The sequence below is a fragment of the Echeneis naucrates genome, chromosome 14, assembly GCF_900963305.1.
Source record: "Echeneis naucrates chromosome 14, fEcheNa1.1, whole genome shotgun sequence".
Lineage (NCBI taxonomy): Eukaryota > Metazoa > Chordata > Actinopteri > Carangiformes > Echeneidae > Echeneis > Echeneis naucrates.
The window spans coordinates 10,381,603-10,400,326 of NC_042524.1; the positions used below are offsets into that span (position 1 = coordinate 10,381,603).

The following is an 18,724-nucleotide window of genomic DNA, read 5'->3' on the forward strand; positions in this document are numbered from 1 at the left end:
GAATGAATCATTAACATTTTCAGTTGGTTGATGGTGAGCTGTTAATCCTGTAACCTGACTGTGACTGACTGTGCACCCTCTGCTAAACATGAAGATGCAAAGCTCTCTGGAAGGAAGACTCACAGAGCTTTGTGGTCACTCCTCTGATTGGAGCAGTCTGATGAGCAGCTCACTCATGAGGACTCCAGCAGATAGGATGGTGAGCATGAAAAGCACAGTGAGGCCACGTCGAATCACCAGCTGCCTGACTGACAGAGCCCGGACTGGGCAATGCTGCTGGCCAGCACTGAGCATTTCCAGGTTTCCATCTGCTGGTCTCAAAGAGCTGGATCGACAGGTCTTTGTGTTGGTCTGGATGTCATGGGAATCCAGGCCTGTGCGACAGATTTTAAACATGGTTAAAGGGTGGCTGCTAATTATTTCCCAGAGAGACATCTAGCTGAAAGCAGTTGATGTTTACCCTTATTTTCTATCCCAAAGATGATGTTCCTCTCTGTTGTGTTTACTCCTGCTCTGACCAGCGCCTGTTCACATATTTAAAACCACTCAGTTTGTTTCCAGTTGGCGAAAAAATGTATATCTAGTACATATAGTTTATAGTAACATTGTAATCAGAAATATCACAGATTCCATTTAATTTCTTACTCACTTCCTCAGTGGCTTTCTTCCAGTTTAGTTTGCATAGGAAAACTATAAAGAATGTGGACTGTATTAAGACACAGATTAAAAACCCCGACCACAGCCCTGCAACAGAGATAGAATGATGACAGTTCTTTCATTTAAGTGGAAATACAACAAGTCTCCCTCTTATTTTAGAAATATTTTATATTTGATATGTCCTCACCTACGATGCCCATTTTGACAGGGAACATCAGTGACACTCCAATGGGGAACCCAATAACGTAGAAACCCACCAGGTTGCATGCAGCACCAATCTTTTGCTTCCCTGCTCCTCTGACAATGCCTCCTGTCACACCCTGTGGAGGTAATACAAAAAAACAAAACAAAACAAAACTCTGCTAAATTACGTATTTTGCTCGACAAAGGGCAAAAGTGAGTGGTACAGTAAAGGTTCTCACTGCAATGGCCTCAGCAACATGGATGAAACCATAGATCTTCATGACATCAGCTACCCTTTGAATAATGTCTCTGAAAGCAAAATGCAAACATACATATGTAATTGACAGGCTTTGCTTGAGTGAAATATCTGCATCTATCAGGTCAGAGTTAATAAACACCAAGTCCAGGCTTACTTTGCCAGTTAATGCATGATGAATTACACATTAACATTACCCCAGGTTGTTAGTTACTGTTTTAAAGCCAAGAATACACAAACATATTAATTTTATACAGGTGTGATAAACTGCACATACTTCTCTGTGGTGAATATGTAGCCAATCACACTGTTGGACACAGTAAGACAGACTCCAATGAAACACGAGACCATAGCTGCGTTGGAAAAGACACAGTATGTTATTCAGAAATTATGCAAAACATCTGCCAGGATGCTTTCAATTCAAGTGACAGCGAGTGCTTTGACTTTTGGGCCTTTCTGGATTTACCAAGATTCATAAATCACAGCAAATTAAAACAGATAATGAACTATCATCGGCTAAACAATTCAACATACTGCCTCCTGTTTTGGTAAACTTTGCTGCATTTCTTACTCATACATGCACAGATGAGGGAAACCTTGCAGGACAGTTTGGCCTGCTCTGTTTTCCCACCACCGAGAGCATTTCCAACCCGTACACTGGCAGCGACAGCGAAACCCATCGGAAACTGTGGTACAAGTAACAGTAAATTAAACCAGTCACAGCATGGCTAAACATGGTTAATCACCAATATCTTTGAATAAGGTCCTGACAGCTAAAACCAAGAAAATGGTACTGTGACATACCATACATCATGTTTAAGCAACAACAGGGCTGAAAATTGCAAGCATGAAGAGAAAAATCTGTGATGTGAGAGTTACCATGTAAGCGATGGCAGCCAGTTCATAAACTATAGACTGAGCTCCTAACTCAACCTCACTAACAATGCCAGCGAGGAACCCTGCGATCTCATACAGCCACCACTCCAGACAGTGCATCAGCATGCTGGGGAGGGCCACGCGGAGGAACGGGCCCCAATCCTGCAGACAGTCTGTTGACCAACCTGGGGGGATTATACGAATGCAGATTAAGCAAAATGTATCTTCACCCATTAAAACACGCTCTACCGCCATTGCAGTGACAGAGGACCGAAAATATTTTCTTCAGTGTCAAATTTAAATGACAGCAAACCACAAAATACTTTATTTTGCAGATCATTACTTCATAGTGGAAGGTTGGCATGTCGCCTAAGATCCTCAGCAACTTCTACAGCTGCATTGTTGAGAGCATATTGAGCGGCTGCATCAACGTGTGGCACCGCAGCACTACTGCCCAGACGCCTGCAGAGAGTAGTAAATACTGCTGAAAGCATCACCACGACTCCACTGCCTTCTCTGCAGAGCATCTACCACCGCAGGGTCTACAGGAGAGCTGCCTCCATCGTCATCCCCGGCACGGACTGTTCCCACTTCTGCCCTCGGCCCGTAGGCACAGAAGTGTGAAATGCAGGACCAGCAGACTGAAGAACTTCTTCTTTCCCACAGCCATCAGACTCCTAAACAAAAGTTACTAATTGCATCGACTACCTCATGTACATGTAACAGTCAGGCAACTGTTACACTACATTTCGCACAGTTATTTTTATTGTATTATATTTCTATTGCTGCTTGAGATTGTCTGGTTTTTATTCTATTTTTTTAAAGAGAGCTATTTAATTTGGCAGTAATTACAAATGAATGGAGATCACAGCCATTCTGTACGTCAACCTTGATTCCTGATCTAAGCTATTAACTAATATAAGACCCATGAAGGCAAGAACTGCATTGAATTGGACAGATTATACAGCATTACCATTATTTAGTCTGTAAATGAGGTGGGCAGAATAAGAGAAACACCCATCTGTTTATAGCAGCACCAACTGCATCCCCCAAAGTGACCTTTAAGCTGTCAATACCTCTCTGCAACTGTTTGAAGAAAAGCTGAACAATGTAGCTGCCATTCTGAATGAACACCTTTCTAAAATTAAAGTTTGTTTCAAAGAGCACTATTATTTAAATGGTCTGTTATTTGAAAAAAAAAATGCTTTGCCTATGCTAACTAAAATAACTGTCAAAACTTTGTTTCAATTTTCCTGGTAATTAGCATCAAATCTTTCAAGACATTATTCTGAGGTAATGATACAATCTCCACAGCAGAGAAAGGAATTTAATGTTTTAGAAATACTTTAGAAATGGTTTTACCCTCCATGTGCCAGTTAAAAATCTGAACCCTAAAGGCAATTTTAAACCATACTGGAGGCAACAAAACAGTCACAAAATAGATGGGGTTCATAAAAACAGACCAGGGGTACACAGGTTTAGAGTCAACTTAACTTATGGCCACCAACCCCCCCACCACCTCACCACTCCCAGACAAGCTAAGGATGCAGATAAAAGAGATTGATGAGGTATTACAATGTAGCACCAAAACGTTTGTGTTTATCTGAACAAAGCAAAGACAATCTTACTGCAATCAGCACTACGGGGCATGCTGATGTCTAGGATGGATCGAGTCTTTATTCCAAACGTCCTTTCAGCATGTGTCTCCTCCTGCATAATGGCTAAGGGCCCATTGTTTGTCATACTGCCCTGACTCCCATTTTAACCTATATCAGAGTGAACCACTTACAGCAAACAGCTGCTTTATTGCCCTCTCTTTGTTATGTCACTCACAGGCAATTTCAGACATAAACTGAACTTAGCTTTATTAAATATCAGGTCTCTGGCTGGCCAAGTCATCAATGTCCGTGAGAAATATTAGTGACTGTCTACAGGCCCCAAAACTATAGCACCGTCTTTTCTTATAATTTTACTGTGTTGTCAGAGTGATAGATTTTAATCCTCATGGTGGTGATCCACACGATGGCACCGCTAAAGATTTGTACAACATATCATAAACCTAATTATTTCCAAGGGCCTATATTTTTCGAAAGTTGTGGTGATGCTACACTTTCTGATCATTGCAGCGTCTTCTTTAAAATGTCCACTTCAGCTGAGACCAGCAGAATAAACCCCAGGAGACAGCATTTTGTTTCTGTGCTTCTCACCTGTGACACAAACTTCGTACAGTCGTGGCATCTGCTCATTTCAATCAAGCAGTTTGCTGCAGCTTAAAGATAAATAACACATATAACATCTTTGTACTCTTTCATTTGCTTGTTTAACTTTTTATCAGCACAACACTTCGTTTAAAATGGCTCCAATGCAGTTTAACCCCGCAGCAGTTTGACCCTCTGAACTTACCATCCCACGTAGCTTTGTGCAGGCCCCTGGCACAGATATACATAAACAAGAAAATGGCCAAGGAATATTGGGAGATGGTGTTGGCAGCTGCAGATCCACTTCAGTGGTGTCGGAAGATTTACATGATCAACCAAAGAAGAGAAACAAAGCCTATAGTCAGTCATTTAAAGTGAAATCCTCCTGTTGATTCTTATATAATATATAATCAAAATTATATCTTTACATAACTTTAAATGCATTTTCTTTTAAAAACTATTGTATTAAATTAAAAATAATTAATGACCATATACTCACGCAACCCCCAGGTCCAGGAGGTTGAGGCAGATGTAGTTGATTAATGCGTTTAGAAGATTCCCCATGGCTCCAGATATCACCTGTGGCCACATGATGCCCTGTGACGCAAAAGAAATTGTTAAAGAAACATAGCTGTGCACCTGCTGTTTGTTCTTTCACACAGTTCATGTTCCTCTCCAACGTGACCTCATTACAAACTCTCAGTCATTATTTGATTTCACACCAGTGGTCTTTCAGTCAATAAATGCACCTGATTCTGGAGATACCGCCCCTGGAGCTGGTACATGAAGGCAGCCTGCAGAAGCCAATGAATGGGGTTAATTAAATCAATAATACAACACAACAACCATTCAATACAGCGTATAGGGATTCAGACTCCCCCCCAACCCCCCAACAAAAACATTCTTTGTAAAACTGTGAAGGAAGTTGAACTCACTGGCAGAGCCGGCATAAAGATCTTCACATACAGCTGGGAAAGTCTTTGTGGCAGACAGAAAAAAGAAAAAAACATACTATGAATCATTGCAAAAAGTCATAATGAACAATTTGATTTATTCAAGTGTAATTGTAGCATCTGTCCCTTCTATCGCTTTGGTGTGGATCTAACCAATAATTGTGAAGTGGAAAGGGTTCACCTGGCCACCTCTGAACTCTGCCTGACAGCCAGCAAAATGGGCTGAGTGTTGATGAGGACAGCCCAGCAGGGGAAACAGGCTAAGAGCAGAATCAAAACCCCCTTTTGGAGTATCATCCCAACACGCTTTAGGTTACCACTCCCATAAGTCTGCAAGAAAGGGGGCAGAAAAAATGTGCAAGGAAACTGACACTGAAAAACAAATGAGAAGCAGCGTACAGTCAATACAGCGCTGACTGGTCAGGACTGACCAGGTTAAATAAATAAAACCAATACCTGAGATATGAGAGTATCACATGCTGATGCCAAACCACAGCCAATGGAAATACCCATGACATTTATTACCTACATTGAAATGAAATACAATTAAGCAAGAAGGCTGAATGAAAATAAAACAGAAACAGACTTTGCACAGATACAGTGGTTATAAAAACTATTCACCCCTCCTCGGCTGTTTTCCCTTTTTATTGCTTTTAAAAACTGTCATCAGTAAATAATTTGGCTTGCTTGACAAGAAGAAACAATCTTTAATGTCACAGTGAAAACAGATTTCTATAATGTAATGTCAATTAGTTAAAAATAAGTAATGCAAAACAAGTGATTTCATAAATATTCACCCCCTGAATAGTAACTGGCCTAATTCAACAGCGGTCCAGCCAATTGGTCCTAGTACTCTCATAGTTAGTGCAATGGGGATGACCTGAGATCAGTGAATGTGTCTCAAGTGATTAAAGTATAAACACACATGGTGGATTGTTATTGCCCAGCTCCAATTACACCACGAGGACAAAAGAACAGCCCAAGCAAGTCAGATAGATGAGCATTTAAAAGTACAATATAATGTCTATACTTTTTATAGGCACTGTACGCAAATTAAAAAATAGGGATAAAAGAAAGAGAATGAGCAATGATTTTTAAGAGCTAAATGCCGATAAAAGTAGGAACAAAAGTCTAGCGAGATCACTCACTGCTATTGCTAATGCCACCCCTGCCAGCTCTGTTTTCCCAAGGTGACCACAGAACACCATGCTGACGAAGCCGATCAGAAAGCTCATCAGCTGTGAAATGAACTGCAAAAAAAAAGAAAAAAAGAGGAAAACAGCATGCTCCCTGCTTTTTAATGACATAAATGAACTTTACCAAACACGAATGAAACTTTGCACTCCTCATGCATTACAGGCAGCAGCTGATTCAGCTGTTGTTCATTAGGAAAAAAAAACCAAAAACACACTATTGTTTCAAAAAAGATGAGGTGAAAAGAAAAGAAAAAAAAAAAAAACCCAAAACTTCATATTGGTTCTGGCAGCTGACATGTGCTATGCTTGGTTTTGCTGCAGCTCTTTTGTATTTCTAAATGTCTTTACTACTTCTCTTTTCTTCTATAGAAAATAGTTCTGGTGATTGCTGGTGTAGGTTTGACAGCAGTTGGCATCAAAAGGTTTGCACAAAGGGAAACTAAATGTCCTCATCTATCAAGCTCCTGGATGAATAGAAGTCTGAAAAGTGGCCACGGGTTGGGCTCAACAAATTGTTAAACTAAATTTCTCCTCATGCAGGTTCATTGAGAACTGAAACTAGTATTTGAAAAATATTTTCACGTCACTATTTGCTATAATACTTCAAATTAAATCTAGGACTTTGAAATAATGAGATTTAGGGGTTACTTTTAGGAATTAGTTTTGTTGATATTTTATATTGTATTGATTCATTTCTATATTGTGGAAATCTTCTAAGATCGTCAAATGTTAAACTATTAAGACCAAGTTTTGCCTGGACTGAGACCGGACATTATTACATTATTATTGCTACATGTCCTGATTTTACCTAAAGCAATTAATCATTATAAATTATTATAGTTATTCATCTGTTAATTTCTGGCATAATAACAGAATGTACATTGGCACATTGAAAAGAATTATTGATATAAGACACTACCCATGGTAAAGGGAAAGTAGTAACTTGCTGGTTTTAAAAACATGTTTCTTATATTCCTAGTAGTCTACATTTGATATGATTCACAGTCTTTTAGACTAATTATTGCTGAAACCTTAAAAGCTCCAGCTTGTCAACTTGTGCATCTAAACACAATCTTACCACGGGTCCGGCCAGTTTCAAAAACTGAACTGTTTCATTCTTGTAGTCCACAGGTATCCAAAGCTTGATTCGTTTCAGGGAGGATCCGCAGCATGAGTCAACACTGTGAGCAGCTGGAGAAGATGATTCGTCTGTTTTGGACACTCCGTTTGCTCCCTTGCACATGCTTTTTGCAGCTAAATCTCCCATTCTGAAATGACATTTGGTAGAAAACAGAAAACCTGAATGATGTTCATACAGTACAATACCCTTCAAACACAGAGACGAAGACTGGCGGTAATCAATAACCAATTACCTCGACAATAATCTATAACCAAGGCAGAGTCTGCCTACTTTGCTCTGTCTGTGAGAGTGGGCAGTGGTACACTGGGGCTCTGCAGCATGTCCGATCTCTCCACCCCTGACACACCAAAAAGCTGCGTGCTGTAAATGGTGCCAAAATAAAGCTGGTTGCTTTTCTCTCAGCTGCCCTGCAGAGTCAAAGATCTTCACTCAAAGAGAATACACATATGTATGATTAAAATGACTGTATGAGCAACAATGTTAGAAGCAGACCTTAATACAGAATTGATCAGAGGTGGAAGTTGTGACAGTTTATTATGGTAGATAATAAATTAGGAAAAGCTTCTTTGTGGTGTGGAAGTGCAGTCTCCATAACTCTTTGGAATCTGCTTCAAAGTGCAATTTTGCTTCTGGTCAATAAAGCACCGAATGGCTCGGTCACTGAATATATACCTGACAGCCTCCCATTTTACCAAGAAGGCAGTTTCCCCTTCTCCCAGAAGCCTTTTTCAAATCAGAAAACTTCATTCCAAATCAAGTCAAATGTCTATGCTCCTGAAATAATTTTTGGTTTTCATCAACACTGTTCTGCATTAAGAACAAACTTCTGTTTACTCTTTTGTTTAGCTTTCAATTCAGAGTATGTGTGATTTTAAATGCCTCCCAAAATAAAACTATAAGTAACTATATTTAGGTAACACATCACCATCTGACCTATTGTTAAAATGAAGATGTTGATCAGAGCGGCTCGAAGAACAGAAACGACACAGGAGACGAAAGATATGTAAGACTTTTGAGGGAAAATTTCCTGGATCTTTAATGTGTGATAGTTATAAAACATGTTAACTGAGCGAGACAGCCTTTCTTGCTGTGTACATTAATATTAATGTTCATAATGGAAGATGTGAAAATGGTTAAAGCTATACTACTTTTTGATATGTTTTAGTTCAAATATACTTCAGTATTTCATGTGAAGAGATGTTGTTCTGGTACGCAGGCTCATTGACCAGTCAGGCCCTACTCTCCAAAATTTTTTGTGCGTGCTTCATCCTTCTCAACAATCACAGAAGTCGGGGGGCTGGAGCTCATGGCTGTCAATCAGTGCCTGAACACGCTTCTGATATACTGCTGCTCTCAACCTCAATCTTTAAGCCAGCATTGGCTGCTGGAAAATGTCACCACAGCTGACTCACAGGCTGGCTAATTGTTGCATTACATCTGGCTTTGATTTGATTTAAATGAGCAGTAAAAGCCAAAGCTGATATCTGAATTTCCCCATCACCAGCACAAACCAGACACTGAGTGCTAGACTGATTTCATGACGGTGGGGATACAGGATGACATTTCTCACACTGCCCCTTGCTGAGGTAAATCACTGAGCCTGTCACTTTAAAGCCACACACATGCTTGTATCCTGTTACCTCTTCATGTAGGATGTTTCATTATTCCTGCCATGGAAACACCTCTCCGTGAGGCAGTCCTCTCCCTGGTTGTGGCTGTGAGAGCCTTCCATCGAGTGGCGCTGTTTTGCTCTTGCTGAGACTGAAATGCACAAAATTTCTTACACATCAGGCTGCCTCAGTTAGATTGGATTTCTAATGGTTTCATCAACTGATATAAATGCTGGTCTGTCCTTAAGTCAATCCAAGTCATTAAACACTGCAAAACGGCCGGCTAACGCCAAATGTACTGCCAAAAAGACACTTAACTGATGAAGTTTCTTCTGTTTTCATTGTCGTTAGCCAAACGGAGAAGAGAATAACAAAAAAGCCCAAAGTGAAACTAACTGGGGCCAATGAGAGAGGAAGGGGGTGACACCTCGTGTAGGCTTTCATTCATTTCCCTGGTTCAGTGATGCAGCAAGGCCCACCAGGTCCACCCACCCACCAAATTGTATTCCTCCGATCCCCCCCCATCGCAACCACACGCACAGAATCACACACACGTAAATATGTTCCACCAACCAGCGGGTCTGCCGTCCACCGTGACGTCACACTGCAGTTCTTCTCGGGCTCCACTGGATGACAGTGGCAAGTCACCGCTTACACATGACGAGCCGTCATTCTCAATGGCGACTGCTCAGAGTGTGTGTACGTGAGTGCATTTGTATATGTGTTGTGCTTGTGTGCATGTGCGTTTGGGTGGGGTTTGTGCTGGATGGGCAGCGATGGGGTATTGAGGAGGTGGAGAGGGTTTATTGGAGGGGGGTGGATGGGTTGATGGAGGTGTAGGAGGCAGGTGGGCTGGGTTGGGGGGGTGGGTGGCAGTAAAATCGCAAATGAGAGGAAATTGTTTTGAGTCACAGCAGATTTGTTGGACTGAGATAAGGGCTGATGACGGTGGTGGTGGTGTGATTAGGACTGGGGGGGTGGAGGGGTGGTAGGGGTTTGGATAGAGTAGAAGGTAGTGAAGGTAGGGGGTTGGGTGGAGGGTAGGGGATGCTGGTGGTGGTGGTGGTGGTGGTGGGTGGGTAGGGTGTGCATACGAGAAGGTTTTGGGAGTGGTGGGTGTATTTGTGTTCACAGTGTAACTGTGTGTGTGTGTGTGTGTGTGTGTTTGTGTGCGTATTGGGGTGTGTGTAGGTTGAGAAATTTGTCCTGACTACAAGAGATGGGAATTGAGAGAAAGATGAGGAGATGGGTGGTTTAGATAATGGTGGCCAGAGAGAGAGAGAGATGAGGGCAGAGCGTGTCACACAGAAAGATAGTGTGCAATGAAACAAGAAAGACTGGATTAGACAAAAGAAGAACATTAGACGGAAAAAAAAGGAACTGATGAGAGGATGGATGGAGGGAGATGTGTTGAAAAGGTGCCAGAGAGATTTCTGACGTGTTCCTTTCCCTCCTTTGTTGGTTGCGTTGTGGGTTGCTTTGGTGGCGAACGCTTTAGGGGGTTTTTAGGGAACAATGACGCAGAGGGACCCGTCGCGTCTGCTCCAGCTGATAATGATGATGCCTGAAAATGATAACAGTAATAAGCAGCTTCGTGTGGAACCCTAAAACTGTTGGCATGTGACGTGTACGTCAGATTATCACACATGACACACTGCACTGGACACAGACATGGCTATCTCACGTTGGCAGTGTGTGTGTGTGAGGGCGGTCAGGGCGAGACACAAAGAGAGACAGAGGTGTAAAAAAGGGGGGGAGCAGAAAAGAAAACAGATTAAATGCTCAGTCTGTCACCTGCATGCACTTCATACATCTGCATGTGTGCTGAAAGTGAAAAACAAAATTAATGCATTTTTAACCGCCGCAGTTATATGGAGGTAATTTTGTGCATTTATCACAGCAAAGGAAAAAATAAAAAAAAATCAAAGGCAGCCACTCAGAGTCTATTTTGAAATGTGCTTAAACCTGAATGGGATGGTAGTGGTGGTGGGGGGGGGGTAGGGAAGGGGGAGAGCAGGGGGTTAGTGCTTGTCGGTTTGTCCAACATACTTATTACCACATCTATAAAAATTCAAGGTCTTCATCTGAATTCTCAACTTATTAAAAAGAACAAATAATTGAAGCTGGGACTTATTTCATCATCATCAAATAAAGAAAAAAGAAGAAGAAGAAGAAGAAGAAGAAGAAGAAGAAAAAAAGACGATGTAGATGAAAAGGATTTCAGCCATGACTAAAGCAGAAGAGAATTTGCTGTCTGCTCTTTTGATGATGTTTGAGCTTTTTGAAAGTCTTTGGTGAGTCATATAGAAATTTGTTGAAATAGTCACGCCGATGCTGCACTCACATTGTGTACTAGGTGCTATGAATACGTTTTGATTTTAACTTCATCGTTCTCATGAGGGAGGTTGGCAGAGCCCAAAAAGGAGAGCTACATGTCTTCAGCTAAAGAATGGCTGTCATAACATGTAAGTGTTGAATCTCTGAGGTAGGCAGGTCAGACGCCTTAGAGAACTCCTTGTCTGACCTGCAGAAACAGGCCACATGGGAACGCAGTATAATTCCACTGTTGGTTTTAAAGTGCTGTCCTAATGCATTAGAAGAGACTTCTGAAATGCCACCAACCCTGATTTGTCTTCTGTGACTCACCCAGTCTCTAAAACAATGCGGCACCGTGCTGCTTGGTCCCTCATGACACACTGTCCTTTCCATCCCACCCTTGATGAGGCTGCGGGTTTGTCCGCAGGGGTAAACACAAACAGACTGCATCAAAGGGTGTCTCAGGGATCACTCACACCTGTGAAGACAAGATCAGGAAAAAAATTTGAAATTTCAGAACAGGTGTCTGTTGACATCTTGTATGACTCAGTCAAAAGCTTCCCATAAAACTCAAGTGGTGCTATGACTGTGTGTTTTTCTCGGGTGGATCATCGAGCTGCATCATGTGGCAAATTCATGCTCGGCAGTGATTCTGATTCTGTTGACTCAGAGTGAAGGGGCTCATTGTTCTGGCAGCTGGTTGACCTTGAAGAGAAGGAAACCTGTTTCTTTCACTTTCCGTTTCACCCTGCGGAGCCTTTTTTTTTTTTAATTTGTCATCTGAGGAGGTGAAGCAGGAGATGTGCAAACTGACATGAGAGTCACAGGAGGAGAGCGGGAGCTGGCTGAACCTACAGCACATCACCCTTAATACACACCTGCAGCTTGTGACACTCTGAAGGTCTCCCAGGCTCTAAAAATCAACCCTTGCATTCGATGGCAAGTAACTGAAAACGAATATGCTGCATCGTGATTTGAGAATTGGCTGAAAACAAAGGAATTATTGAAGCTGTGGACATGCTTTGTACAAACAGTACAAAGGTCTTAATTACTGTACATAACAGAGCAACACTACATTTTACATGATGACTACACTTGTACACTTCCGTTGTACAAAGCTGGAGGGGAAAGCCCATTACTGGAGCTAAAATTTAAGCTGTAACTATACAATGCATGGGAAATTCAATTGAAGTCAACTTAATACTTAAAATATTGTTTACGGGCACGTTGGTGACTCATCTGTTAGAGCGTGTACTACGACGGCTTTGTCCTAACTACTGGGTGGTTTGAATCCAACCTGAGGCCGTGGCTGTATTTCCGCTCCTAAATCACTCGCTGACTATCAGATTAAAGGGAAAAAAAGTTGCATTAATAGTATGTGCTCACCTCCAAATGGTGTGCTGTTTCAACTTCTTGATTTACCTTGAACTACAGACTCAGAACTCAGGTAAACTTTGAATTTGGTCTAATTTCACACATTTTCCGGTGCAGTTCATTAGAGACTTAGTTTTCTGAGCTGCGGTATAAGATGACTCACAGTCAAATGCACCAAGTGTGGTGTATTCTCTAAGTCTTGCTGTGCATTAAAGCCACTCAAATATGGAACAATGGTGCTGCAAAAGTGTTGCAACTGAACCAGAAACATTTTAGAATTGGAATTATTTGGTATGAAAACAAAAGATTAAATATTCAGTCAGAGCTCCCATTGCTGCCCTGTGATTCATATAATGTGGCTTTTCTCTTAATCAAATATTAAAATTATAAATATCAAATGTCACCTCATACACTAAACAGATTTAAAAATTGAGCAAATACAACAAAAACCATTATAATTGGCAGCAAGATAAGTTATAGTACATGTTGGTTGGATAGCTGAGGAGGGTTTGTAGGAGTTTGTGACTCGACAGTCAAATGACATCCCTGTTTTCTCGACCAATTTGTAGAAGGTTACTCATCGGAGAGCTGTGGATGAACATCAAGTACATTTCATTCAAGATGGTGAGTTTTCAGCCTGCCTGCTGTTTTCAGACATGTGTCCTCAAAAAGTGTTCTTTCTCCACCACCTATTTCTGATGCATATTTGTAGATAACATAAAATTTCAAATCTCTGGTACACGCTGAAATGTAATCAGATCTATTATAAAACAATAATTAGCTTTTAAACCTCTTTAGCTGTCACATGTTGACATTTTAGGGGAGCTGATGTTTATTACTTCTTTTTTCCTTTCAGTGATTTGTCCATCCTTAGAATCTACTGATTTAGTTTTGGACCGGGGTGACCAGGGGTGAGAGTAATGAATATTTTCAGCATTTACGAAATGTGTTGGGACTGGTGTTGGATTTGGACAATGTCAGATGTTTGTCCATGTATTAGCTGCACATTGTGTTTGAACAGTTTGGCCAAATATGTCATTTGACGCTAGTTAAAGGTCACAAGAGAAACCGGTTCACTCCTCAATTTGTTGCTTTCTCAACAATAATAACTTTCCTCCTCATATTAATATTCAAAATGTCTCCCATTGACATTGTTGCCATGGCAACACCACCCAAAAAAAAAAAAAGAACAAGAGGAAGTGAAAGAGGCTTATAGCTACTATGTGTTCTTTCGCACCTGAATGTTTCCGGCCTCCTGAAAGTTACATAAAGCACTTAAATAAAATTTTCCTAAATGGATGCACGTGTCCATGAATACAGGAGTGCTTCAGAATAATTTTGTATGAACGTGTGCACAGGCATACAGGAGGACAGTGTAAAAGGACGAGCGTGAAGACACACCAGTGAGGTGAGACAGTGTGTGGACATAGCCGACAAGGAGCACACCCCCCCTGCTGTTAGGACAACCGAAGGCAGCACAACCTGCTTCTACTAATATAAATGGACTAAATTAATCTCATTCTTGTTCAGGGACATGAAAGTGGATGGAGGAAATTGGGGAGGGAAGGGGGGGGGGGTAATGGGGTGGAGTGTGTGTGGTGGTGGGGGGTGGGCTGCTGTTTGTTAGTGATGAGGCTTGAAAAGAGATGAAGCTGGGAGGGAGGGGGAGGGTAAGAGGGGAGGACTGGAAAGTACGAGTTAATGCAGGGAGAATGAGAATAAGGAAAAAAAAAAGCTCAGGGATGGTGAACACATGCAGATAATAAAATCTGTTACTACTGACGGTTTTTATCTGATGCTGCTGTTGGGACTTTGTCTGATTTCCTGTTTGGCTGCAGCTCAAAAGCTTTGCCTCTGTTTTACAGTAACCTTGTGTTATCTGGCAGCCATTAAAATCAGTTCAAAAGGCAGCTTTTGAAATAAAGTCTTTTGCCACAGAAGGGAAGAGAAGTCAGAAGCAGGATAAGACTATTTTGATTAAGAACGCAATGCACATAATATAAAATTAAAGCTAACGTTTGATTACGCTGTGCAGGGTGAGAAAGCTTATATTTTCCTCTCTGTTTATTCTTATAACCAAATTTTTTTTCCTATTAACTTTTAGAATTACTTTAGCAAAAGAGCATAACAAGTAATGATTTAGTGATTATACAAATCTTAACAGCAATTTCATACAAATTTTTATCCTGCAAGACCATGAGAATTCATTTATTTAGTCTTTTTGTATTGGATGCTTTAACAGGTTTTGATGGTAATGTGATTTACATGAAATGTAATTTAGTTTTCTTTTTTGACCCTTTTTGTTTCACTCTTTCACTTTTTTTCTTTAATGCTGTCCAATAAAACAAACATACCTTGAATATTTGGGTTTTGGTAAATTTTTTTTCATGTAAATTTATTCATTATTTGGAGAGCTGCAGCTGATAATGAATAAACTGCTCCTATAGTCTGATATGTAACTGAACATTTTAGGTTGTATTTTTTTTTTTAATTTGAAGAAAAAAAAAAAAACATTTGATGAGGTTGTGTGCTGTGAGAAGGACTGGATTAGGATTTTTTTTTCATCAAACTGATAAAGATAAACCAATGATTAAAAAAATAAAATAAAATAAAAAATATTCTGTGTCCGGTCCTGTCTGACGGATCAAAATAAATGTCATGTAAAAAAAAAAAAAAACAAAGACATAAAAATAAATAAATAATCAATGGCTTAGTCATGTTGAGCAAATTTGAGACAGCCTTTTCCACCCTGGCCTGACAGAGGGAAAGCAGATGGCTAACAGAGGGAAATATGTATACAGGATACAGATAGTTGATTTAGTCCACAGACTGCATTTTAAATAATTACAAGCGCAGCAACGTCATGCTGGCAGTAAAAACTAATTTCTCTCTTTCATTAACATTTGGTTCCACAGTTTATGTTAATTGTCAGGCTGATATCTTGATTTTTTTCCAGAAAGGCTGGAAAAGGTCGAATCATTTTGCAGTATGCAATATTTTAAATTACATCTCTTTACTTTGCACTTGCGTCATTCAGCAGAAGATGATGTTTCAGATCAGACAATGCGCACTTTCAGCAAATTCAGTTTATGAGACAATATGGCTTTGTAACTACACAGCTGTGGGCCGTGATTGGAAAGCCTGCCTTTTGGGTTAGTGTGTGTTTGTGTATGTGTATGTGAATGTGTGCATGAGTGTGAGTGTGTGAGTGTGTGTTGCCTACAGGTGACTCATCGCACTGCAGATGACCACAATGTTTTTCTGCTGCTTGGGTGTTCATGGCTCTCTTTGTACTTTTCCCTTTCCGATGATTCTCATTTTTCACTCTCTTATTTCTCTTTCTTTTGCCAGCCCTCTCCATCACTGCTTTCTGTCCCCAGATTACATAATTCCTCGTCTCCTACAGTTCTGTCTGTAAGACAAAGAAATGAGAAAAGAGACAAAGAAACACAACATGGACATTGTGGGAGCATGTCATGTCATTTTTCTGTTTTGTGCATACTGTCTGTATGTTACAGCTGAGAGGGCTGACCATCAGCAGCACACTCTCCATCCAGCCCAGGTATAATGAGCCATAATGTCATGTTTCGATCTGATTGGCAGATGGAGATGGGACAAGGGGCGGGTGAGAGAGAGAGAGAGAGAGAGAGAGAGAGTGAGGGGGAATGATTTTGATGATGATGATGAGGGGCCACGAGGCAAAACAAAGGCAGTATTAAAAAAAAGACGCCACATGATTTTCGCCCCCCCCCCCCACCTCTCTCTCCCAGCATCAAACACACATCAGTCATATAACCATTTATCACATCCCTCTCTCCCTCTCAATTACACTCACCCCTTCATTTCATATCCTCTGGTTTTCTGGCCTAGTGTCACTGAGGTTTATTATTTAGGTTTATCTCCACAAATGAAAACTTAATTTGGACAACATCAATCCCTTTAGAAGCAGTGGCCACCAATGAAATGAGAAACATCACACTGAATCTTAAAGGGAACTTTTATTTTGTTAACGTGGCCACATTGTTTTCACATTTCACTTTTTAGGTAAGGAAGGATTACATGGAATTAGTACCCTCTTATCACTATGCCCCTTATTTTGCATTATCTGAGGGCCTTATTCCAGGAAGAAACTGATAAAATCCACTTTGTACATAAAAATGTGCATTTAAAAAGGGCCATACTTGTAGATAAACATAAAATGATGAATTTTCTACAGCAAATAATTATTTTTACTTTAACTGCTACCATATTTAAAAAATGCTTAACAAAGATACTAGATTGCAGATTGAGCTAATCTTGGACATGCAGGCATATGCATACAGACGTGTACACACTCTCTCTCTCTCTCTCTCTCTCTCACACACACACACACACACACACACACACACACACAGTATTTACATTGTAATTACCCCAGAGCCTCTCTTAAATTCCCTGTGGGGCCTCAGGCTGAAGACGGTCTCAGAAGAGTCCCAGTTGTCCCATTGAGGAGATCATTAGCCTGGTTAGAGTAATCCAAAACAATCTGTGTGCGCACACATGCATACATGTGTACGACGGTGTGTGTGTCACTTGTGTGTTCATGCGTTAACCGGCTGTTAAATGGACTCCATGCCCTTTAGTGTCCGTGGATATTAGGTTTATTGGTGTGATCTGAAAAGTTATTTAGTGACAGCTGGGATTTCCCTCCCCAGGGATGGAGCCTCTGATGACTCATGATAGCAGACATGAAAGAGGGGGAAATAGGCGTTAAATTGAAAGACTTTGAAAACTGCTGGAGAAAAACCCCACCTCTGAATTAATTTATAACATTAAGCTTACACAAAGCAGTTCGCTAAAATTATTTGTTATGAACTTTGTCGTTTCTAGTTTATTTTATTGAGCTCGTCCTATTAACTTCTAATCAAAAAATTAGATTCATTTATTTTGAAACTTTACACTGAATTACACAGTAATTAGAAAAATAAATTGCGCATCTTATTTGACAATAAACAAGAACCAACCTGAAGCAACCACATTAGTTCAGAAATGAATTCAATTTGGTTTTGCTTCAGTCTTTGTCTAAAACATAGACCTGCATGCATGATTGCTCTTGAGTGTATATTTGTGACGTATGTTTTTTTAAAGAAAAGCAGAAGCTGTGTCTCCATCAGCATCTTTGTTAGAGGATCACTTCAGCAGACTGGAGTGTCACAGGCAGCGTGGCTGGCTTGTGTGTTTTGAAGGTTTAGAGGAGTTGTGTCAAGGGTCATAGAGCAGCTGTGCATTTGGCTGCTTTGGCTCAGGGCAGCAAACATCTGCATGCAGTGATGCATTGTCTGATGTGCCCATAGACTCTTTGAACTAATGTGACCTGGCCAACCGGCAGACCCAATCCATTTCTTTATCTCTCTCTCTGATTTTCCTGTCTCCTCCCTCTGCCATTTTCTTCCCAATGCTGTTGTTCGGAAAAATTATCCCCACTTTGCAGTCTCTGCTGGAAGAGACTGGAGTAAAGGGGCACACAGAAGGGTGGAGGGAGAGGCCATCTGATTGCTCCTATTGTTTAAGAGTGAGGCTTGCAGCCTCTTTGGGGATAATTGGCACACAAGGAGGGTAATGTGTTTGGATGGGAAAGGGAAGTCAAAGAAAGAGAAATTAAAAGAAAGGTGGCAAGAGGGCTCATAGAAAGGAGCTAGATTTAAACATTTGAAATGAAACATGAAACATGTTCTGAAATCATGCTTGTGAGTAAATTCAACTTGCGTATTTCATTTATTTCATGTACACAGTGTTCTGGGTATGTGCTTTATATGTCAGTTCAAAGAGCAGAGTGCTACCGTTTCCTAAAATAAAACACTATATAGAATCTATTTGTGGCCTCATCAGAATGTAGCACAGATGCATAAAAGCATGAAAATGATAGTTGATAGCCAGAGTTGCATCAAATACAACAAGCGAAAACCATTTGAGCTGTGTTTCATT

At 40.6% G+C, this 18,724-nt stretch overlaps 1 protein-coding gene across 1 annotated transcript; it reads right to left on the reverse strand.

Annotated features, from left to right (window-relative positions):
• Nucleotides 1–135: 135 nt before the first annotated feature.
• On the reverse strand, nt 136–9,190 carry slc47a2.1 (solute carrier family 47 member 2, tandem duplicate 1). The gene is made up of 17 exons (XM_029519798.1): nt 9,101–9,190; nt 7,398–7,587; nt 6,272–6,373; nt 5,580–5,648; nt 5,305–5,453; nt 5,106–5,148; nt 4,920–4,964; nt 4,670–4,767; nt 4,376–4,473; nt 1,976–2,157; nt 1,674–1,782; nt 1,374–1,449; nt 1,080–1,149; nt 845–977; nt 650–744; nt 461–524; nt 136–374 (listed from the first exon to the last, which is right to left on the reverse strand). The coding sequence occupies exons 1-17, from the start codon at nt 9,106–9,108 to the stop codon at nt 136–138; spliced, it is 1,770 nt and encodes a 589-aa protein (XP_029375658.1). The 5' UTR covers nt 9,109–9,190.
• Nucleotides 9,191–18,724: the final 9,534 nt, after the last annotated feature.